At 34.6% G+C, this 24,811-nt stretch overlaps 1 protein-coding gene across 1 annotated transcript in view; it reads left to right on the top strand.

The window, feature by feature from the left end:
• Positions 1-24,811, top strand: part of Nhe1 (Na[+]/H[+] hydrogen exchanger 1) — a 262,652-nt gene that overhangs the window by 66,981 nt on the left and 170,860 nt on the right. The window contains exons 5-6 of the mRNA XM_090408190.1: positions 4,444-4,527; positions 17,428-17,529. Of these exons, the coding sequence (XP_090264316.1) occupies positions 4,444-4,527; positions 17,428-17,529 (186 nt within the window). The remainder of the gene's footprint in view (positions 1-4,443; positions 4,528-17,427; positions 17,530-24,811) is intronic.

Here is a 24,811-nt window from a genome sequence, read left to right on the forward strand (position 1 = left end):
ATATTATATATATATATATATATATATATATATATAAGAATTAAACCAAGAACCAGTAATGGAAAAAAATAAAATAAAAAAATAAACAAATGGATGGAACATGTTCAAAGAATGAAAACAGAAAGATTACCAAAACAAGCTTTAAAGTACAAGCCATTAGGAAAAAGAAAACCAGGACGTCCTCTTAAACGATTCAACGATGACTTCTAAGGCTGGAACAGGCCATGCTTGGCCTAAATGCTTGATAGGCATGATGATGATGTTAAATTGTGAATGAAACTATGTTGTGTATTTTGTCTTTTTCATTCACATTTAACATTGTTCATTATATATTAATCATGACTTGTATAAAAGTATTTATTAATCCTTATTTAAGAATTATTATTTAAGTGTTTATTCTGAATTTTATCAGCTATTAATTAATTAAACAATAATATATGTATAAATTATTGTGACTTATATAAATATTGTAACGCGAATATTATTATAGTTATCTGTGTACGAAATGAAAGAGTTGATTAAGTAGCTCTAATATTTTATTTATTGTGTTTTTATTAACTCAATGTAGTGGTATAACCTTATGTAACATTAACGAAAATGTTTACGTTTATTTGTTGTCATGGAAACGCATGAAGTAAACGAGCGCGAGTGGAACAGAGCGTGAACTGGGAGAAGAAGAATAATAAAAAGAGAAAAAATAAAAGTAACAGGAGAGTGGAGACGGAAATTTTGAAGTGAAAGGAAGCAAGGGTGTAAACTAGAGAAGTAGAAGTAAATGAAAGGTTCTTAAGGGCAGAAGTTAAAAAGGATAATATTTATAAGCGAGCAAAGACGAAGTGAATCTTATAGTTAGCTGAAAGTGAAGTCAGCAGTAATAATAAAAGGAAATTAATGCCGTAATCGGATAATATGAAAAGCTGGACGTTCAGTGAAGAATTGTGAATAAACCCAGTTGGTTTAGAGTTGCGACTTATTTCTAATTTGCCCTAAGGAGAACCGCACAGTGTTTAATTGGTTAATGAGTGGTAACAAGGATAGTTAAAGTACCCTGCAATTGATGTCCAGAGTTCTGAAGCGCAATTAATAGTGTTTTAATTATAACTGTGGATAAGTCTTATAGATGTGTTCTTAAGTGAAATAAATATATTTTAAAAGTATGCTCACAACGTAATTGATGTACTAGGAACTATTTCTGGTAAGGACTATCATATGGAATTATTTCAATGCATGAAGAATTGAGTGTTAATTACGCTACGTTTAACCTAACTTTAACTGTGGAAATTTTTCGTAATTTAGAATTGAAAATAAGAATTGCTTGAGAGATATTTACAGCTATTAGTGCCTGCGATATTTTGGAACTTATAGCATGACTGAGAAATGTGGAAACTGATTAGATAGGAAGTTCCATTATATTTATTTAAGTGTAGGAACTTTGTGACTCAGAAGCTGAGAAAGCATATGTGAAGGTTTGGAAGATTGAACTAATGTGATTGACTTGACCTAATTTTTAACTTGATTCTGTTGTTTAAAATTAGAAGTAGAATTTATGTATGTGTTATATAGCTTATATGAAATGTTTCATTTTGTTAATCTAATTATTGTGTTTGCCTGAATTCCTTTTTATTGCACCGTTCACAAAAATTCGAATCTTGCGGGAATCCCAGATAGAAAACAAATACTTCGGCCAGAATGAATGAGGAGACTGCTAACTAACTTTGAATTGATCCTACTATTTTATATAGACCTATCTAAGGATAGAGTGGCGTAGTATAATAGAAATTTCTCTACCCTTGGATTGGTGATCAATTTGCAATTAGTTGTGTTTTATTTTATGAAAGTGACTTATAACAAGATGGCGGATTCGAACATGAAGAGAACACATCACGACAATGATATATATATATATATATATATATATATATATAGTGGAAACCTGTGGGGTATCCATAACTATAGAATAACATCTATGCCAAATGTGAATCTTGTGAATGGGTTTGTAGGTAGCAGTGAGTTGATATTTTTTTCATAATTTTTGCCACATGTTCAGAGATGCCTTCAATATATTGTATAGGAGTCCTGTGGGCTTCTTGTCTCAGTTGTTTTGTAGGAGAGTGGTTAGTTATTTTTTGGGTTATTATTGGATTTTATCCATTTAGTAAGGCTTTTTCTTTGATAAATATGTTTTGATAAGGATGTTTCTTTGATTCTCTCTCTAATGGCAATTAAACAAAATAAATTACTTCCCTCTACTCTTAAACTAGCTGAACTGTTGAACCCCTCCTAATACACGTTTCACAAAAAAACCACATGACTAGCTCATGGTTTGATTTCTGCAATCAACATCTAATAATGTTTTAACGAAATGGCCAGCATCCCTCATGTATCTTGCTGGCTTATTGTGTATATAACAGATTTTTATTCCTTTCTTTTTTCTCAGTTCTTTTAAATCTATAATTTGAATAATTCATCTTTTTGGTGTTGATTCCCCCCCCCCCCCTCCCATTGTTTTTTTTTTCATTTTTCATTTATCTGAATGTATTTATCTATACTCAGCTGTCAGTATCTTGTGCTCACCACTTTTAGTTGGTATACTGTCTCAACTTTGATCAAGTCTTATACCAAGTTTTTTTTACCATCTTTACCTTAATTTTCACACAGTTATATAAATTAATATCCTTTAATGAAAATGTCATTTAATTTCATTTTTTTTAGCCTAGTTGTTACAAATGGGGTTGCTCCATCGCCAAAATAGCTTAGTGTTGTCATGATGCTCCTAAAAACAGTTTTAGGAGCATCATGATTTTTCAGAAATTTTTCACTATTTATATTTGTGTTTTCTTTTCATTTAAGGTATTTACTGTATTTACTTGAATATAATTCATGTATATTTTGCACCCCTGATTTTACTTTAAGTAAAAAGAAATTAAAAAGTTTTGCATATACCTCACACATGAAAAAAGTTTAAAACGTTAAGAAATAGATAGTGAATGCAATTATGGAAGTTTCAGATATTTTGGAATTCGGTTGAAGAGAATCACCATTTAGTAAATAGTAAAAAATAGTAATTGTAAAAAGTGAAATATTAAAACAACTTTTGGATATGAAGACTGATGTGGCCATTATTCCTGGTGGTCTTACACATTGTCTACAGCTCTTGGATGTATTGGTGTTAGCAAACCATTCATGGATTACGTGTGAAAATTCTACATGGAGTGGATGGCAGCTGATGGCTACAGCCTGACTCCTTCAGGGAAGATTAAGAGACCATCATTATAACTGTTGTGCAACTGGATTTTGAGAGTTTGGGATATGATTTTGCCAGAAATAATTGCCAAGAGTTTTTTAAAAACGAGTATCTGATACTCTGGATGGTAGCGAAGATGATGCTATATGAGTAGATGACCTTGACAATGCACCTGAGGAAACCACTCTCGAGGCCGAAAGTAGTGATTGCAAATAGGAGATTCTTGGTAAGTCATACCCATTTTTAGTTTTTTTAACTCATGGTGATATTATGATTTTGAAATAATAAAAGGACAACAATAATAAAACTGTTTGTTTTTATTTAATTACAGAAGCATTGTCGCTAAAGATTTGAATATATCGTATGATGAATCGTATGTGAGTGGCCAATCGTGTAAATAATGTTGATAATTAAAATTTAAATGCATTCATTTTATAAGTAATGTGAGCAATTATAAATTATAATGAATACTGAGGAATTAATTATAAACATTAATTTAGTTTATTCTTGAAAAACTTTAGTTTCAGAAAATCCCCACACACGTCTTGCACCATGATTTTTTAACTTTAATTCTGTAGAAAAAAAGTGAGAGTTATATTCTAGTAAATATGGTAGATAGAGACAATCTGAAAGATTGTATTCAAACTCCCATTATGATAAATGAAAATCATCATAGAGGGAATTATTACTTTGTTTAGACTGAAATGAAGCTTAATAATCTTATATATACAATATAGTAGTACTTTAATAATAAAGATAACTCTTGATAATTCCTGCCAGCCAGGTTGGCCGAGTGGTTAGCATATCTGCTCTCCAGCTAAAAGGCTGTAGGTTCGAATCCTGCCATGGGCATGGATGTTCTTGATTGTGTATGAAAATAAAAGTGGTGGTGGTGGTGGGCATAGATGGCATTGGTGTAGACGATGATGGTAGTTGCAGTTTGTAGTAGTTGGTGGATTGATGGTAGAGATGGAGTTGTAGAGTAGGTGCCCTCTCTCAATGACTCCCTTGGACTCCCTGGAGGCGTAATGTAATAATAATAATTAAAGTCAGTATATTTTTTCAAAAAAAAAGAAAAAAAAATTACCACCTTTACTTTTTTTTTGTTTTCTGATTGTTTCTATTTTTATTAGGAAAAAAAAACATATTAGAAGAAAAGAAAGTTGTCAATTAATTGTAGAATATTTTCTTTTCTATAGAAAGAAGAAGCATTTAATCCTACAACATTTTTCTTGGTGATTTTGCCACCAATTATATATGAATCTGGATATAACCTCCATAAGGTAATATATAGACTTTATGTTCTAAGCTTTAATGTTTTGTTTGCAGTAGATCTCTGAAATTTTAAGCATTTCCTTTGAACTGTGAAGCATTTTAATATAATGTAATTCCTTTATGGTTGCTATATCACTTTTAATCCTTTTATTTTAACCTTTTTATTTTTATCAGTAAAAAAAACACAGTTCATAAAGATGAAACTGACCCTTTAAAACTTCTGTCAGAATTTATTAGTAGGAATTCTTGATATGTTTAAATAGTATCTAGTTATTGTTGCTTTGCAAGATCAATTTTAATATCTCACAAAATTGTACTTGCTGAATTTGTGAATGTTTACACAATAAGTTTCCGAGTTTATCTTATTATTATGACTTTCAGCCATATTAGGTATTTATTAGAGCTAGATGGTAAATGTTGTTATATCATCCAGATGACCAACCTAACACAGTTTGCTAGTATTTCTCACATAGGATAGTGATGTTGCCATACACCATGAATATTGCATGGGCACCTCCATGGAATCCTAAGACTCATCATGGGAGACCCAAACTGTCAACACAGTATCTGTCATACCTCTCCTTGAAACCACAACTGACTCAGGCAACCCATTGCATTCATTCATTCATTCATTCATTCATTCACCACTCTCCAAGCAAAAATTCTAGTCCTAATGCCCTTGCTAACTATACTCTTACTCAGTTTGCAGGAATGACCTCTAGCCAAGTGCTGAAATATTTCTCCTGCATCAATCCTATAAAAGCCTTGAAGTAACTGAAATGTTTCTATCACATCCTTTCTTTTTTCACCTATCAACCAGTGTTTGTGATCCCATCCACAAACCTTCAATTTATTCTCATAGAGAACATTCCACAGAATACTCATCTTGGTCACTCACCTCTTGATCAATCTCCACCATTTCTTCATATCCCCTCCAAGGATATGTTCAGGCTACTATGACAGCACTACATGATTAAGTTTCCATTATTAATTAATATACTTTTCAGCACTCCAATATTGTTGTATCTATCATTTTGTTCTTCAAAGTCGCTTCTGACTGAATCAATCCATTTAGACCTTGGTCTTCCTTTGGGTTTTTTTCCCTGCCATCTTGCCATCAAACATCTGTTTTGCCAATCTTTCATCTCCCGTTCTATTTAAGTGACCACACCACCTTAGGTCAGTCGTCCTCACACGTTCTTGAATGCTAATAACGTCAAGTTCTTTTCTAATATCTTAATTTTTAATATGATTTTGCTGTTGAAGCTTCTAATTTTTCTGTGGACTCTCATCTTTGATCTGGTGCTTTCTTTCTAACCCACTCTCAGATCCATAACTTAAAACTGGTTTGAACACAGTCTTGTATACTGTTAGTGTACAAGACTGTTCAAACCAGTTTTGCTTATTCTCTTGTCTATTTCCAGAGTAATTTGACATCTTCACTAAGAACTATGCTTGAATAGTTGAAATGTTTTACTTTTTAATTGTTCTATATGTTCACTATTCAGGATATACAGTAGCAAACAAATTAATCTGAGCACTCACATTTAAAAAAAAAACAGCATAAAAATTAATATACTGATTGATTAGTATATTAATTTTTATATTTAATATACTAATTAAATATGAAAATTTTATAAATTTAAGTATAAAAATTAAACTCCAACTTTACCTAATGATTTGTATACGCTCCTTTGCTCCTAATAAGTTCATTAATTCACTTAGGCATGGACTCTACCAACATAGAACACATTTTCTTATTTCTGCATCCCTGAAACCCGATAATAGATTATATTAAGTTATCGTTTGTATCACAGTTTGATTTTCCAAATCTTTTATTCACTATGGCCCACAAATTTTCTGTTGGGTGAATGTCAGGAGTGTTACCTGGCCATTGAAATAATTGGATGTTATGATTTTTAAGGAACTCTTTCACTTTTTTTTTTTTTTTTTGAAGTGTTGCGTGGAGTGAGATCCTGTTGGAAGATTAGTTCTTTCTGGGACCACTCTTTTCTCCAATATTCTCAAAATTCCAAAATATTCCAAAATTCTCATCTGAGAATTTTTATGTATTGGTTACTTTTCATTATACTGTCAACAGGCACAAGCAATCCTGGATCGTCATGCATAAAACAACCTCAGAACACCTAAGAACAACCTAAGAACCCAGTTTTTAACTGGGTTCTTAGGAGCTTATTGAAGGTGGGTGGGAGAAGTCTTTCCAGCCACTGATTTGCAAACATAGTAACTCACTCTCCTTGGACAAAGAAATTGTTCTCATCTGAGAATATAATCATCTTCCACTTCTCAGCAGTCCAATCTTTGTACTCTTTTGCTCACTGGAGCCTTTTTTTTCTGCATAGTCTTAATCAAACAGTTGTTTCTTCCCCCCCCCCCAATCTATTGGTGCTCCTTCCTGCTTCAAACAGTCTTTGACACACTGTCATTTCAAAAACATTAATCTCACTAACTGCCAAGTCTCTATTTAAGTCTATAGACAGTCTTGGATTCATTTTGCTATTCCTAACCAGTGAATGATCTTGAGTTAGTGTGATTTTCCTTTTTCATCCACATTTTCCTTTTCTGTCAAGAGAAAAAGTATCAGGCTCTCTTAACCTCTTTAAAATTGCATTAACAGTTCCCAAACGAACACCACACTCATTAGCAATTTGTCTTTGAGTCATGGATCCGTGCTAAGAAAGAGTACATATTTTTGAATTCTATCTTGGAGATGTATCCATTTTATAACTACACAAATGAATAAAACACTATGAATGTCAACTTGTTTTCACTATTAAAAATGTACAACACTATTAATAAACATTAAAACACAGCACTCAACCAAAATAGTGAACTAAAACCAAAATTATTGTGAACTGAAACAAGAAACCAAACCCAATCAAAAACTCCATGAAAATTCAGCTTGTTTGGATTAATTTGTTTGCTTCTATAGTTGATGTTTTCAGTATTTCTGTCCAATTTCATTGCCTTTGTCTTTTTTTTTTTTTTAATTTTTTTTATTGCTGATTTTCATGCCAAACTTTTGCAGCTGTTATTCAGTTAGCGAATGAATGCTGGAGACTTGCACAATATGTGTTTAAGAATTCATCATGATCTTCATAAAGCAAAAGGCTAAGTTTGATATCACCAATTCTAATATCAGGTTTGATGCCACTTTCTTTCATAATGTGATTCATATAGATGAAGAATAAGAGTGGAGATATGCATCCTTGTTTTACACCTGATTTTACATCCAACCTTCTTACTGTATTCCTTTCAATTCTAACTGCTGGCTTATAACTTAAATATAGACTATGTATTGCTCTGTATAATATTCCATTTATCCCATATAACTGGTGTTTTGAAAAGATTTTTCCTGGGCACCTTGTTATATGTCTTTTCCAGATCTACAAAACTTAAGTACAGATTCACATTCCAATGATTTCTCAACTATTTATCATGAAGTGAAAACCTGATCTTGACATCTTCTCTTTGACTTGAACCAGCTTGTTCTTCTCCAAGTTTCTCTTCCACAAACTTTCTCAACCTCTTTTCAAGTATGCTTGCATAAATCTTACCTGGAACAATCAGTAGAGAAATTCCTCTGTAATTCTTACATTCAGTTTTATTCCCTTTTTTATAGATGGGTACTATGAGAGCTCTACTCCAATCATTGAGAATTTGAACTTCTGACCAGGTTCTCTTAATTATGCAGTATAGTCACTGCAAAAATTTTATACCTCCTTAATAAATTAAAGACTTAATTCTGTATGTTAGTCAAGTAAATAATAGTTTAATATCCGACATTTCACTGACTAATATCTGTCAGCATTTTCAAAGGATACACTGGTAAGCAATAGAAAGTAACAAAAACTAGGAAACTAATTGACAATTCTAAAAATTATATAAAGTTATCACTGTGCATGATAACAATATGACATGTGATACAATACACGTGTCGCAAGTACAACGTTTTATTTGTTGAGATATTTATTGTAATTTTCATGAAAGTTCATTTCTTTTTGATTAAATGATCTGATTAGAGTTTTCCATATATCTGGTAGGATTAGGCCTTGATTCTTATTTAAGTTACCTGTTGAATGGGTGACTGTAGCAGCTTCTTTGAATGTTCTGGAATGGTAGTTCTCTTCTATGTAGGACATATGACTCATATCCCATTCAATATTATGGTTGGTAGAGGCAAAGTGGGAAGAAAGGCCTGATATATCTTGTCTGTTATTCCTTACATAACCTATGTGTTCTTTCTTTCTTTCTTGTTTCAAAACTTCTAGACGTCTGTCCGATGTAATTGATACCGCATGAACAGGGTATGCTATAAACTCCAGAGTATGTGTAGAAAGGATGGCTATCTTTCGGTGATCTTATAAACTTTTGAATGGTCTCAATAGGTTTGAAGGTTACTCTGATATTATATGGTTTTAGAAGAAGAAGAAGAGCTAATTTTTTTGATATGGTACTAACAAATGGAATTGTTATAGAGCTGATGTATTGGGTTTCATCTCGTTGTCTTTGCAGTATGTCATTAAAGAGAATCTTGTTGATGATTCTTGTAGGGTAGCCATTTAGGGATAGATCTCTGGATATTTTCATTAATTCTTCCTGTAAGTCGCCAGGGTCTGTGGTACACTGTATAGCTCTTTTTTTGAGCATATGGATAATGACGAGTTTCTGGGATATGTGGTAAGACGAGTCGAAATGGAGGTAGCGTCCAGTGTTAGTAGGTTTTCTATATACCGACAGGTTGATGCTATTGTCAGTTTGTTTCTTAATAAGGACGTCTAGGAATGGAAGTTTATTATCTTTTTCTAGTTCCAATGTGAACTTGATAGTGTTGTGGAAGCCATTAATTTTGTTTAAATAATCTATTAGTTCTTTTTTGTGATTCCAAATGATGAAGATGTCGTCAACATACCTAAACCATGTGGTTGGTTTAGGGATAATTTGAGATAAAATTTGAGTTTCCAAATTTTTTAAGAATAGGTCGGCACAAGAAGGAGAGAGAGGGCTACCCATGGCTAATCCTGTAAGTTGTTTATAGTAAGTTTTTTGCCATGTAAAATAATTCGAAGTTAAGCAATGCTTGAACAACTTGGTGATATTTGGTGGGAACAAGTTTTCTAAGATGTCGATGACTTCTGAAAATGGGATATTTGTGAATAGAGATGTGACATCCAGGCTAGCCATAATATTACAGGATTAGCCATCGGTAGCCCTCTCTCTCTCTCCTTCTTGTGCCGACCTATTTTTAGAAAAATAGTTTAGGTATGTTGACGACATCTTCATCATTTTTTTAGGTATGTTTAGGTATGTTGACGACATCTTCATCATTTGGAATCACAAAAAAGAAGAACTAATAGATTATCTAAAACAAAAACATCTCAACAAATAAAACATTGTACTTGCGACATGCGCATTGTATCATGTGTCGTATTGTTATCACGCACAGTGATAACTTTATATAATTTTTAGAATTGTCGATTAGTTTCCTAGTTTTTGTTACTTTCTTCTTGTAGAGAGGCTTATACGCTGGTTAAACATGATAACTAATAATTAAGGAATTGACAGCGTACACTAGAAATATAAATTAAATAAACTTTAATATATACTTTCCGATATTTCGGCAAATGTCACGTTGCCATCTTCTTGGGAACTTAATACAAAGACAAGTGCACACAATTACTACATAACAGCAAATGAGAACCGAAGCTAGGAAGCTAACGTTTTCCTAAAGTCCTGATGATGCCCCCGGCAGGCTATATTGGTGGTTCTTGGCCTTTGGGCTGAAATTCTGATAAATGTTTCCCAAATTTGGGGCAGTCTCATGCATCCAAATTTGTTGAGGTTTGGTATGTTCCTAAGGGCTGAGGCTGATTCCATGAATAGTCTTTCATATTTGAACTTGCTGCGGTGTATTACTGTGGCTTTCTTCCATCTTATTCTGTAGCGAGTATGCAGAGCATGGGCTGCAAGCCCAGAGTGGCTGTACTGGTGAAATCGGATATAATCCTTGTGTTCTGAGATTCTGATATTTGCTGTTCTGCCTGTTTGGCCAAAGTAGGACAATTTACAGCTGCAAAGGACCTGGTATACACCAGGTAGGTCTAGGGGGAAGTGGTTGGTCTTTAGTGGGGCAGATAAGGGATGCCAATGTTCTATATGGTCTGTAACAAGTGGTCAAGTCATGTTTTTTTAAGATTTTGTTGATTTTTTTCCGAGGTGCCTCGGATGTGGGGAATGGTGATGGATTTAGAGTATTCTTTTTTGTGAAGGGGGGGGTTGTGGATAACTGGTTTAAGTATTTTTTGGATTCTTTTTTTTTGGGGGGGGGGTAGCAGTTGGCTGAGAAAGTGTCACAGATGTGATTTAGTTCAGTGGTTAGGGCTTGATCATTTGAACAGATTATTTTTGCCCTGTTGAATAGTGTCTTAATGATTCCATATTGTTGTGAGGGGGGGGGTGATGGGATTGTTGGTGAATGTATCTGCCTGTATGGGTGGATTTTCTATAAACTGAGAAAACCAAGGTTCCATCAAGTTGGCGAGTGACTAGTGTGTCTAGGAAGGGGAGGTTATTGTTTTCCTCTTTTTCCAGGGTGAACTTGATTCTAGGGTGTCGGTTGTTTAAGTGTGTTAGGAAGGAGAGGATTGAATCCAGGCCATGTGGCCAAATAGCGAACACATCATCAACGTAGCAAAGACATATGGTAGGTTTTTGGGTGGGGAAAGTGGTGAACCCATGGCTGTCCCCCTCTATCTGTTTGTAGAATTTTTTCCTGCCAAACGAAATAGCCTGAGTTCATTGTAAACTGAAATAGGGCTGAGATATCGGGAGGAAATTTAGCTTGGATTAGCTCTAAGGTTTCTTTGAGGGGGACATTCGTGAATAAGGAGGAGACGTCATAACTGACCATTATGTCATTATGTTGGAGTGTAAGGTTTTCTATACTGGCTTTGAAGTGGGCTGAGTTTTTTATGTGTGATGGTGTGTTGCCAGTATAGTGTGAGAGCGCTTTGGCTAAATGCTTGGCTAGTTTGTAAGTGGGGGAATCAATGCCATCTCCACTATGGGACGTAATGGCACATTTTCTTTATGTATTTTTGGGAGCCCATATATGTGTCTAGAGTTATATGGTTTTAGTCTGTTGGTAATCTCCACAGGCCAAGAAGTGACCTTCTTAAGGAGCCTGGAGTTTTCTAATTTGAGAGTTGGTGGGATTGTATTCAATAGGGAGGTAGGTGGATCGATCTAATAGTAAAGCCTTAAGCAAGTGCACACTAGTACTTGTGTGCACTTGTCTTTGTATTAAGTTCCCAAGAAGATGGCAACGTGACGTTTGCTGAAATATCGGAAAGTATATATTAAAGTTTATTTAATTTATATTTCTAGTGTACGCTTTGTTACTTTCTATTGCTTACCAGTGTATCCTTTGAAAATGCTGACAGATATTAGTCAGTGAAACGTCGGATATTAAACTATTATTTACTTGATTAACATAGAGAATTAAGTCTTTAATTTATTAATAATAGTGGTCAAGAAAAAGGTCATAATATGAATTTATACCTGCTTATTTGAGGATTTCTGGTCAAATAATATCTAGTCCAGCTGCCTGTCCATATATATATATATTCAGTTTTTGATGGCTTTTCTATCTCAAGTATTGATATATACTCCTGTTTCCATTTCTCTTGAAACTTTTTTGCTATGGCTTCTGTTACTACCTGGTTCATATAACAGTGTTTCAAAGTAATTACTCCAGATACCTAGGATATTTAATTTATTAATAATAGTGTTCAAGAAAAAGGTTATAATATGAATTTATACCTCCTTATTTGAGGATTTCTGGTCAAATAATATCTAGTCCAGCTGCCTGTCCATATATATATATATATATATATATATATATATATATATATTCAGTTTTTGATGGCTTTTCTATCTCAAGTATTGATATATACTCCTGTTTCCATTTCTCTTGAAACTTTTTTGCTATGGCTTCTGTTACTACCTGGTTCATATAACAGTGTTTCAAAGTAATTACTCCAGATACCTAGGATATCCTTATCTTTAGTTTTCATGTCACCTTTATCATCTTTGATTTCATTTATGGTACTCGTTGTTCAATTTCTAAGCTTTTTCAATAGCCTCCAGAACATTTTGCTATCTTTCTGGTATTTACCTTCTTTATTCTTATCGAAGTCTTCCCATGACTTTTGTTTAGTTACTTTCACACACAGCTTAGTTCTCTTGCATTTTTCTTTGTATTCTTTTAGGGAATCTGTCCACCTATTTGCTAGAAAATTGGTTCTTCTTATCCATCACTGCTTCTTTAACTTCTTGCATCCACCTTGGCATTCTTATTTTTCTTTCCTTGCAGATATTACTCCCACATACCTCTCTAGCTGAATCAATGTTTTCTTCAATCTTTTTGTTGGAACTTGGTATTAGTAATGACTAGTCCACAGATACTTATATTTATTATTTGCCTTGCCCTTTTCTCAAAATTTTGGGTTGTTATTAAATAACAGATAAAACCAAGTATATGGTAATAAGCAAAGAAACAGCAACAAAACACAAATTTAAGAACATCAACAGGATTCATTCACAATGTAAAGGCTTATACAGAAGATGTAACAGTTATGGAATTATTATGTGACACCTCCAGAGAGTCCAAAGACTCATTGAGGGGAGGGCACCTACTATACAAACTCTCTGTCTCCACCACTCAATCCACCAACTACAACGAACCGCAACTACATCTCCCACCCACCCACCACTAGTATTTTCACAGATATCACAAACATCCATGGCAGGATTCAAACCCACAGCCTATTTTTTTTTTTTGGTTGGAGAGTGGATGTACTCTCCACTTGGTCAAACAGGTTGGCAATTAAAATCAAGAATAGCTAAGGCAAAAGAAGCATTCTGGTATAATAAATTACTAATGAACTATTAGTAATGAACAGCGATAGATAGAATTTTTTATTTTGTTGTTTGAAGTTGTTTTTATGTTAGGAGTTCAGCTGTAGGTCCTGGATGTAGATCTTGTGTTCTTCTGCTAACCTTGCCCCAAGGTTGGAAAGGTTAGTGAGGAGGTCTGTTGTAGAATGAGAATGGAGGAATTCTTATTGGTGATCACTAATGACAGGCTGGATTTTCATGTAGTGAGGAAGCTGGTTATTGATGACATTTTCTATGATATTTGAGGACATTGAGATGAGGGCAATGAAACAGTAGGATGATGGCTGACTTTTATTTCTTTTTTTAGGGACAAACTGTATTATACTTCTGTGCCATTGGATAGATGCTAGATGAGTATGAGAGCATATATAGCTAATCAGGATGGGTATTAATTTTGGAACCAGTCTTTAACATTACTGGAGGGATACCATCTGTACCAGGAGACTTATTAGTATCAAGGATACTGAGTATTTTTCTTCTGATTATCCTGCTGATGAACAGAGGAGGTATGCTGAGAGTGATTTGTGGAATCGTGGGAGGTGATATGCATTCGTCAGAGGAAAAGATGGATGCTAAGAGGTCTTGCTTATCTTCAGAGGATGTTACCATTATTCCATTCAGAGAGAGAGAGAGAGAGGTGTCCAGAAGTTTTGTCTGACATCCTGAACCAGATGACTGAACTGCGATTTGAGCATACGGCAAGTTTGATGCAGTTGGCTTTTATAAAGTCTTTGGATTTGTTTGACTTTTTTCAGATTTTTTTTTGAAATTTCCACTTTCCACAAATTTCCAATTTTTTTTAAAATTTTAAAAACTCCACTTGAAATTGGAGTTTTTAATGACTCTTCTTAAGAAGAGTCATTAAAAGTATGCTGAGGTTTTGTCTTGCTCTGCTTTGGCACATTGGTTGGAGAACCAGTGCATAATAGGAGTCATAGATTTCAAGTGGAGTGGAGAATAAAGGCACTCATTCAAGCAAGAATAATTTCATTTATATGGTCAGAGCAGGTGCTTGGATTAAGAGAGCAAAAACAATAATCAGACCATGGAAAACAAATAGAAATCCTGAAGCTCACCCCAATTGGTACTGTTGTAGTGCCATAGGATATGAAGCTAAGATTGGCTGGGAGGAGGATCTGTAAAGATACATGGACAAGGTTATTGTCAGAGTTTGTCATGAGTGGAGATAACAAGGTGTATTTGCAGGGAGTTGATTAAGAAAAGATCCAGAGTGATGGAAGAATAATGAGGATTGTCTGGTATTCTGTTGTTGGTAACAGTTTGTTTGATAACCAGATTTGATAACAGAATTTGTTAGATAATTAATGACAGCAAAGAAACAATTCTGCTTCTTTTTCAGCATGGTCCTTGAAGGAAGAGAAGGAGAGCCACTGCAAATTATGGATGTTGAAACCTCCAGGAAGGTTATTGTTTGGATAATTACAATACATATGATAAACTTTCAGAGATAAATAATCAAAAAAGATCGTTATAGTCATCAGAATTGAGAGATGAGGTGTAAGGGAGGAGAATAAGAAAAACAGAGAATATGAAGTTAGAGTGGACAGGAAGACACTTCATGAGATGTGGGGAGCTGGTTTGGGTCTGGGGAGAGTTGTAGGATGGGTGGTGATAGAGTGGAATGGTTGGGGAGAGAAGGAGACACATTTGAGAATTTGTGTTGGTGGAACTTCTTATAGACCAGAAATGCTTATTTTGCTAATATTTGTTCACAAATCTTAGAAGTATCAGAAATAAGGGGAACAAAATTGTTGCATTGAACAAGTACATTTGACCAAAAACTGATTAAATTAGCGAGGCATGGCTGTATGACATCTTGATGGAAATAAAGATGGATATATTTCATGATAATAAAAGGCAAAAAGGGAGATGGACTGCTGTTGATAACATCACACAGGCATTATGCCCATGCAGGATTGAGATGCAAGAGAGAAGTAGTGCCAGTAGTTATAAACATTATGGTGTGAGTTAAAGGTGTACACAATGAAATATTTCATTGTGTTGCTGTATATCCTGCAAATGTTGAAGGCAATGTCAAGGAAATGTTTATTCAAATTAGCCTGATACAGAAAAGAACAGAAAATTGTTTTCATATGGGAACTGATAAGATCCATTCCTGAAGTTGTGGTTAACGTGTTTGAGAGGTTAGTTAGGACTAAGATTTAGAATTGAGCTGGTAACAGCAGACTTCTCTTTGATAGACAGTTTTAGAGCATATAAGAGGGGGGGGGAGCATTAGGGCTCTACAAATTATGTAAAACCCTACTCCCATCCAAAAAATGTAGTCACCCAAGATCTTTCCACCTGCATACCATAATTTTTTTAAATGTTGTTTCGACAAGTCAGTAAAAGTTCCATAAAATAATACTGCACCTGCATTTTCTAAAAATTAAAAAGATTTTGTTTTGAAAGTTTTTAATTTTCTGTTTTGTACGGTGTGCAGCTACTTGCCATGGGCGAGTTGACTAGAGTGTATTCGTTGAACCTGGGTGATCATTACAGGTGATTTTAATTACAGTAATATAGACTGGAATAGAGGATTAGCATCTGAGGGAAAAAAGAATGAATTTCTTGAGTTTTTGGGGACAGTTACCTTAGGCAGTATGCAACAGAGGATACTCAAGGGTAGGATATAGTCTTGGATTTGATTATCTCATGAGAGTGTGTATTTAAATAGGGTGCTGAATCTTCCTCCACTTGTGAGAGTGACCATGAAGTGATCAACCTGGTGGTATTCGGCCATATGAGGAACTGTAAGACTCATGGCCATGAAAAGCTTAGGAAAAGCAGCTATTGTGGTTAATGTTTTGAGAAGTTAGTTAGGACTAAGATTTAGAATTGAGCTGGTAACAACAGATTTCTCGTTGATAGACCGTTTTAGAGGTTTACTAAAGGAAGGTCGTGTATCTACTTATTATAACAAGGTAACAAAGGCATTGGACAAGGGATATGCATACATTGTATATCTAGATATTTAGATTGTATATTTAGATTTTGCAAAGGTCCTAGATAAATTTCCACATGACAAGTTGGTAATTAATTTGGAATGCACAGGGTTGGAGCAGATTAGTGTGCTGAATCAGAGTTAGATTGTGGAATAGAATAGACCTGTGGAAGAGAAATCGCTAGAAGTGGGCTCCACAGGTCTGCATTGTGGCTGTTGCTGTTTCATTTGGAAAAAACAACTGCATAGTACCATTTAAACTTTTCTTAATATTAATAACATACAAGTTAAAATTAAGAAAAGTTTAAATGGTGTTATGCAGTTGTTTTTTCCAAATGATACAAAGTTGGGAAGAACAAAGTAAAGCAGATGAAGCTTTAGAAGGACTTAGACTTCTAAGTCCTTCTATAGAGCGAGATTAACAGTTCAGTATTGCAGAGTAAATTTAGTAATCAAAGTTGGAATGCAGAGTATTCCATCTTTGATTACAAAGGTGGTGGAAGAGATAAGGGATATAGGGATGATGGTGGATAAAGACCTAAAATTTAGAGGATACATTGCTAAAATAGTGAGGAAGCACAATGGCTTATTGCAATGATGCAGAGGACATTGACATGTAGAAGTAAGGAGATTATAATTCCATTGCATAAGGCCTTGATAAAGCTATAGTACGCCCACAGATACAAGACCCTTAGACACTTCTGCACATGGAGAATCCATTTCCGATAATAGGGTAATCAATCGATATTGTGGAATGAGTGTTTATTATTACACTTCGGAAAATTAACTTCTCTTTTATGATCATTGTAGTTGATGGAGGTCTGATGATTGTAATTAATTTGTCTTTGTCGGGACTTCATTAAACATTAATTTTTTTTATCAAAGGCATGGTATTTATTTTTTTATTAGTACATGTTTTATCTTTATCTTAGCAGATTAATTATGTTTCATGCATTTTTTTCAGGGTAATTTTTTCCAGAACATTGGCTCTATTACAGTATTTGCAGTACTTGGAACTACAATATCTGCATTTGTTGTTGGTGGTGGTGTGTATCTACTTGGAATGGTAAGAATTTGAGTAATAATTAATATTTTATTAAGGCTTTATTAAATGTTTAAACATTTTTTATGATATATAAACTGGGAAGAATTTATTTCTTCTAATTTTTTTTTCTACATGAATAAAGTCCTTGTTATAGTCCTAACACAAATTTAAATGTGCACCACTTACAAATATCTAAACCTGATCTACTATTCCTAACAGAACCTCATTTTTCCCAACTACACTCTGCATGATGTCTTCTGCTGCAAGGGTGGAATCTTGCATTTGAAGTCTGATATCTCATGCCAATGAATGAATGAATCCCCTGTTTTGATCTGCTGTATCTTAAAATTTCTTTTCCCAATTCAGTTATGTCTATTTGTTCTCTATCACTCTCCAAATTTTGATTACCACTCTGAACTTTTCCACTGTCTGAGAAGTTTATCTACAGTCCAAACAATAAAGTAATCTTTCTTGTTGACTCCAGTTCCACTGTTCAGGTTAGCAGAGATAACGTGGTATTCACTGTTAGTAATAATCTTTCACAAATTGTCTACCTGCTCTCCAGAAGATCTAATAATCCTCTTCACTTTTCCCAAACTGTCACTTCACTGCCAGCAACAATCATTTGCAGATATTCTACCTGCTCACAAGAATATCTTTACTTTTCCATAACCCTTGATATCCTCTTAACCAGTTAAGAGAGATCAGAAGGCTTTATGACCATACAAGCACTGGGCAAGTTTGCTGCATTTGGGTGTAAATACACTGAATGTCAGTTCTCCTCTTGATAATTTGAACATTAATCTCATACATCTCCTTTTCTGCAGAGTGACTTTTATCTATTCTCTCTCTCTCTGTACCCTCATATCCTTTGGCACTATAATAGTGCCAGATGAGATGACCTGCATGACTTTTGCTTCTCCTTTCCTTGTGTTGTCAACTACTTTAGCTCTTCAACCCCTGCTCCAGTTGAATAACTGAAATAATTCTTATTAGAATGAAGACCTTCATCTCCCATTCCACCCAAGAGTTAAGGCCATGTCATTCCACCCAAGAGTTAAGAACACTGTCCACACCTTGGTTTCAAACATGTGTGCCAAAGTAGTCCAAGTAAAAAATTCTGCATATTCCAAGTGGTATGAAACCATTTGGAACATGCAGAATTCAGCATCAACAATTCACTCAACCTACAGAACAGTATGCATCTATAAAAAAGACCATTGTCCAATCCAAATCTGACTTTGAAAGGGCCAAATGCAGCAAACTTGATATATTCTTTCATCCAAAGACTGCACTTTGCCTTTGATGATACTTAAATCTCCACATAATATTAGATATTTCCTTGAATGACTTAAACCTCTAAGCTTACCTGGCATAAGAGAGAGAGAGAGAGAGAGGAGACTAAGGAGATTTTATCTCCTTAGTCTCCTCTGCATCCAGAAAGCTTTGTGTTCTTTTCCTTTTCTGCTGAAAATATTATTTCTCACAAATTTTTAACACAGTATAAATCCCAATCTTTTTTTATGTGACTTCAACTCACAAATGGTTGTAAACCTATAGTGCATTAGTATCATGGGTGGGCTAAGGATTTTTTAAAATCTATTTTTATTAATTTTTAAAATTTTTTTAAATTAACATTTTTTAATTAATTTTTTGTTTATTTATTTTTTTACATAACTCAGAAACCTTTCTATGGAGACCAATCATGGAACTTTTTTAAGGCACTTCTGGCCTCCAGTAAGCAGAGAGGTGGTCTCACACTGGATGATGAAATTAATTTACTACTTAGACATTCACAAACATCCATGCCCATGGTACGATTTGAACCTGTAGCCTGTTTGGTTGGAGGACAGACATGTTAACCACAGCCAACCAAGCTAGCACCATGCCTTAGAATTTATTTTATTCTATCAGACAAATAGGACACTCTCTCTTCAGATATGCCAACTCAATATTGAAGGCTTGATAGAGCAAAAAGTGAATTTCTATCTAAAATGCTATCAACCCACTCAGTGTTGAATGTTCCAGCTATTCAAGAAACCCACACTGAAAATGCTGAACATTTGCAGGCTAGAGGAGAAATTCAAGGATTTGGATTAATTGCTTCAATTAATCATCCTAAATATGTACTTGCAACCAATGTAAAAGAAGATATTGAGAATTTTAAACTCATGACAATGAGTAACAACAACAGTATATTCTCAGCATCTATCCAAATAGCTGACACCATTGTCATGAACCCCCCCCCCCCCCAATGCCACTTGGCCTGGTGCCCCTCTAACTAATCTACAGCATCTATGCATGATACTGAGAGATTTCAATAGCCATCACAATTTATGGGGTTATAATGAAATTGATAGTAATGGTGAAAAGCTAGTGGAATGAATGGAAGACCAGGACTTTAACTTAATATGCGATGCTAAAGATACCTCTACCTTTTTTTTTCAGCTAGATGGTATGGAGGATACACTCCAGCTCTTTGCTTTGTAACCAAGGATCATCATCATCAAAGTCTTAGCATAAATAGAAATATTCTTGGGCCCTTTCCAAGTAGTCAGCACAGACCAATCCTATATTCTCTAGGAATTCATATACCACTTATGTTGTCTCTCCCAAATCCTAGATGGAACTTCAATAAAGCAAACTGGAAGAACTTTGCTGAACAAGTAGATTCCAATATTAGATGGATAAAACCTTTAGCGAGCAATTACAGCAGATTTATAGGAGTGATTAAAGGAGCTGTAAAGAGAACTATCCCTAGAGTTTACAGGAAAGAATATATTCTGGTTTGGAATAGTGATAGCAACAACCTTTATCATGAAATTATAGAAAAAGAAGACTAGACAGTAGCTAAGGATCTTATGCACTCCTTGGATAATGCAATGAGAAAGAAATAGATTGAGACAGTTGAAAATATCAATTTTACACATTTGAGTAGACAAGCATGGTCCTTGTTGTGGAGGCCGGATCCTAGTGCAACAGTATCCAAGAGACAGCAATCTGTTGATGTTGAAGAGATGGCAAAACATATAGTTGTGACTTCTAAACACCCTTATGATTGCCAGTCTGTAAAAGACATCAACACACTGCTGTTGAATTTGAAGACATCCTGAAAACCAAATCCTACCCTTTTCCAGATCATTTACCATTGAAGAGGCTATGAAAATACTTAAAAATGATAAAGTTGTTGGACAAGATGGAATTTTTCCAGAATTTCTTAAAAATTGTGGCAAGAATATCATAAAATAGTTAACTAGCCTGTATAATAACATCTTGGTTTCAGGATATCTTTCTTCTTTCTTTAGAAGAATGAAAATAATGTTCATTTTAAAACCATGCAAAGATCCATCATTAGGAGCTAGCTACTCGCCCATAGCGCTTATGAGTGTTACTCTCAAACTTAAGGAAAGGATTATATATAACAGAATATCTCCCATCATAAACAACCTAATACCTCCTGAACAAGCAGGCTTCATACCAGGAAGAGGATGTAGTGAATGAGTACTGGCCCTTACATCAATGATTAAGAATGGTTTGAGAGACATCTGAAATCTGTTGCTGTGTTCATTGACTTAACATCAGCATATGGCACAGTGTGGAGAAAGGGCCTGCTATTTAAATTTCTGAAGATGATTTCATGTAGAAGATTTGCCAACTTATTGAACAATATGCTTAATAACAGATGGTTTAGGTATGTGCAGGTAATTCAAAAAGTTGACCATGCAAGTTTAATAATGGACTTCCTTAGGGCTCTGTGCTATCTCCATTGTTGTTCAATTTATATATTTATAATCTCCCTCAAACCAGTTCAAGGAAATTTGCTTGTGCAGATGACCTTGCAATATCACACAAAGCACCAAATTTAATGAAGCTGAGAAAATAATTACAAATGATTTGAAAATTCTGGACTCATGTACTGCTCAAAACAATTAGAGGATATTTTGGTTTTCTTGTAAAAGTTATAAAAATAATTTACAAATGTAACACATTTATTTTAAAATATTCTTAATATACAACAATGTAGAACACACAACTGCGTAGAAAATCATGTTGAGACGTCGAAACATGTCTTAGCCGTATTAGCATGTGGGAGGGGGGGTATAAAAGCATGGCTTGTTGCACTAACTTCCACAATTCATAATTATCACTTCAATTGTAAACTTGTCACCTACCACCCATTATTTTGTTGAAAATGGCAGAGCAATATGATATTCCGGAATCCATGGGTTGGAGAGCCACTGGTTGATTAGAACCTGGACAAACACAGCAAGTTGTCGCTCAAGCATGTTGTGTATCTCAAAGTGTATTTTCGCGACTTTGGAATCACTTTCTGGAGATGGGAAATGTTTGCTGAAGAAATCTGTGGCATTTCAGTTATTTCATAGTTTTCTTCTTCTTCATTTGTCATCTGGATATAATATTAAGTAAAATTTTTCAGTCTTTTTGCTATATCATATCTATCCCTGGTTTGACTGTAGCCATCTGTTTATTGCTGATCATCAGTTGTTGTGTGATTTGGATGTTGGTTGTTGTTTGTTGTATGAATTTACAATTGAATTTTCTTATTACTCCCATGATATGTTTTTTGATTGTTTTGCTCAATTCAATGTATTCATTATTTGGTGGGTTATCTGTTTCATTTCTCTTCATTTATTTACAAGCTGCTTGGTTTCTTCAGAAATTTTGTCATTTCTGTTCTCTGGTACAAGCTATTTCATGTGGGCATTGTAAAAGGTTTTGGTAATAATGTCATTACTTTCTGATAGATTAGCATTGTCATCTATAACAAGGATTTTAATCTGTTTACATTTTGAAAAATTATGGAGACAACTACCGTGTTTGAGTAAAACTTTAGTTTAATATAAACCAAGATCCACATTTGACGTTTAGACCTTTATATCAAGGTCATTTTCTGGGGCATATATACTGTATACAGAGAAACAAGCTGCACTACATCTACATGGTTTGTTAAAATTACTGACCAACCATTACAACAATTATTGGCCTGACCTCTGGTGAAAAAAAAAAAAAACTTCATGAATGCTAGAGTCCTATTATTAATATTATCTATTGGTTGTAAAATTACATTGGGAGCAACAACAAGTCTATATATATGATTATACATATAAACCTTATATATATTATACATATGCATTTAATTATACATATAAACAAATGATTATACATAAACATATATAAAGATTATGCATATATACATATAAACACCATGATTATACATATACATTCCAACCAGTTGGTATGGGATGGTTTCCAATACTAGCTGGATACTAAATATTAAGTAGGCTGAATGTGTGCCATCCAGATTCTTGGAATTTTCATGTAACCATTATTGTTGATATTTGGGTAATTCATCAGAATCGCGCAGGCTTCCTTAAATTTTCTTTCATACCAGGTTTTTGTATGGTATACAGAGCAGGTACTTTTCCAGTCGATTTGGTGTAAGGTGTTGAGAGCGTGATCTGATAGGCCTGCTTCACCAAAATGGTTATATTTAATGTGTCTTATGTGTTCTTTCTTATGTATAGGGATTGCACGTCCTGTTTCACCAATGTACGGTTGGTCAGTAACTTTAACAAACCATGTAGATTGTAGTGCAGCCTTGTTTCTCTGTATATAGTATATATGCTCCAGAAGATGACTTTGATATAAAGGTCGAAACGTCGAATGTGGATCTTGGTTTATATTAAACTAAAGTTGCACTCAAACACTGTAGTTGTCTCCGTAATTTTCCAAAATGTATTCGGATCACAGTGTAAGCCTAAAAGAAAGGATTCTCATCATCCATGGAAATGATACTCGCAAGTGTTGCAATCGTTAAGATAAATTAAAGATATTCTTGATCAATCAGCTGGCCTTTTTAAAGAGATGCAGAGACAGTAACCTTATTCCTATCTGCATCAAGCTGAAAAAGAAATTTACGTCCACTAATGCACTTCGTATATATGACCGCACAGCGAATGCAATACTTAGAGAACAAATCTAAACAGCCCGCAGAAACCTAGCAATAACTCAAAATCAGGTTTCAAAATTGCAATCCGAACTATCCAAATATTCTGCAAGTACTTGAAAGAATTACTGACAATTCGGCCAAATATATCCTAGAAAATAATAAAGAAAAACTCGAGGCCAAATTTCACATTTTGAAACAACAGCAAAATATGGCTGCCAATCATATGAATCCAACCAATCAGGAGATCTTCTCCCCAGTAAACAGTTCCAAGTGTTTGCTGGGGAGGAGATCACTTGGAGGTCACTTCTTCTCTCCAAGGGAGAGAAGAAGTGACCAACCACCTACAAGCAAGAACCATGTGATCAACTTATCAAGCCACACCTTAATTAGCGGCCAACTTGCGCTACTTGATAACTGCCTTAACTATGCATTAGCACCTAAAATGGTCAATAAATTGGATTTTATCTACCACATAGAAAGAGGCATTAGGTCCCTGCCCAATAATATAGCTGATCAAATATGATTAGAAACCAGCAATGTTCTGAATAATAAGAAAACCATACATAACAATCTTACAAAAACGGAACTAGGAGCAATCAAGTCATTGAAAGCTAATCAGACATAATTATAACAAAATCGAATAAAGGCAATGCCACTGTCATCCTTGACAGGTCAACATCCATCTGTCAGATGAATCAATTAGTCTCTGATAACAGCACCTATCAGCTGGTTAACTATAACCCAACAAACAGGATAAAGAATAATACAGAGAAATTATTTAAGTCACTTCATGGCCGTCAGACACAGTTAAAAAAACTTATACCCCATTACGCCTGCTCTCCCAGAATATATGGTGTCTCGAAAGTACACAAAGAAAATGTGCTGCTTCGACCTATTGTGGAAGGAATAGACAGCCATAATTACCATTTAGCCAAGAAATTAGCATCAACATTCAAGGAGTTGGTAGGTCATTCCCCCTTCCGACATTAAGAACACACAACACTTTATAAACAAAATTAAAAACATAACACTTGACAAAGATTAGTTATTAGTAAGTTGCGATGATTCTGCCCTTTTCACAAATGTCCCAATCAATGACACAATTCTTCTCTTACGGAGCAAATTTCTGCCCGACATTATGGCCCTCTTTGTCCATGCTACGTTCCGATTACTTCGTGTGGCAAAGTAAATTTTGCCTACAAAAAGAAGGTACGGCCAATGGCTCACCATTACCCCCCCCCCCCCCCCCCCCAATCACTAACTTCTATATGGAAACTTTTGAGCAAAGTGCTCTTGATTCCTCCATTCTAAAACCTACAGTGTGGCTTAGAT

This window comes from Typopeltis vanoorti, chromosome 18 (genome assembly GCF_054136105.1).
Source record: "Typopeltis vanoorti isolate ZY-2024b chromosome 18, IOZ_Tvanoo_1.0, whole genome shotgun sequence".
Lineage (NCBI taxonomy): Eukaryota > Metazoa > Arthropoda > Arachnida > Uropygi > Thelyphonidae > Typopeltis > Typopeltis vanoorti.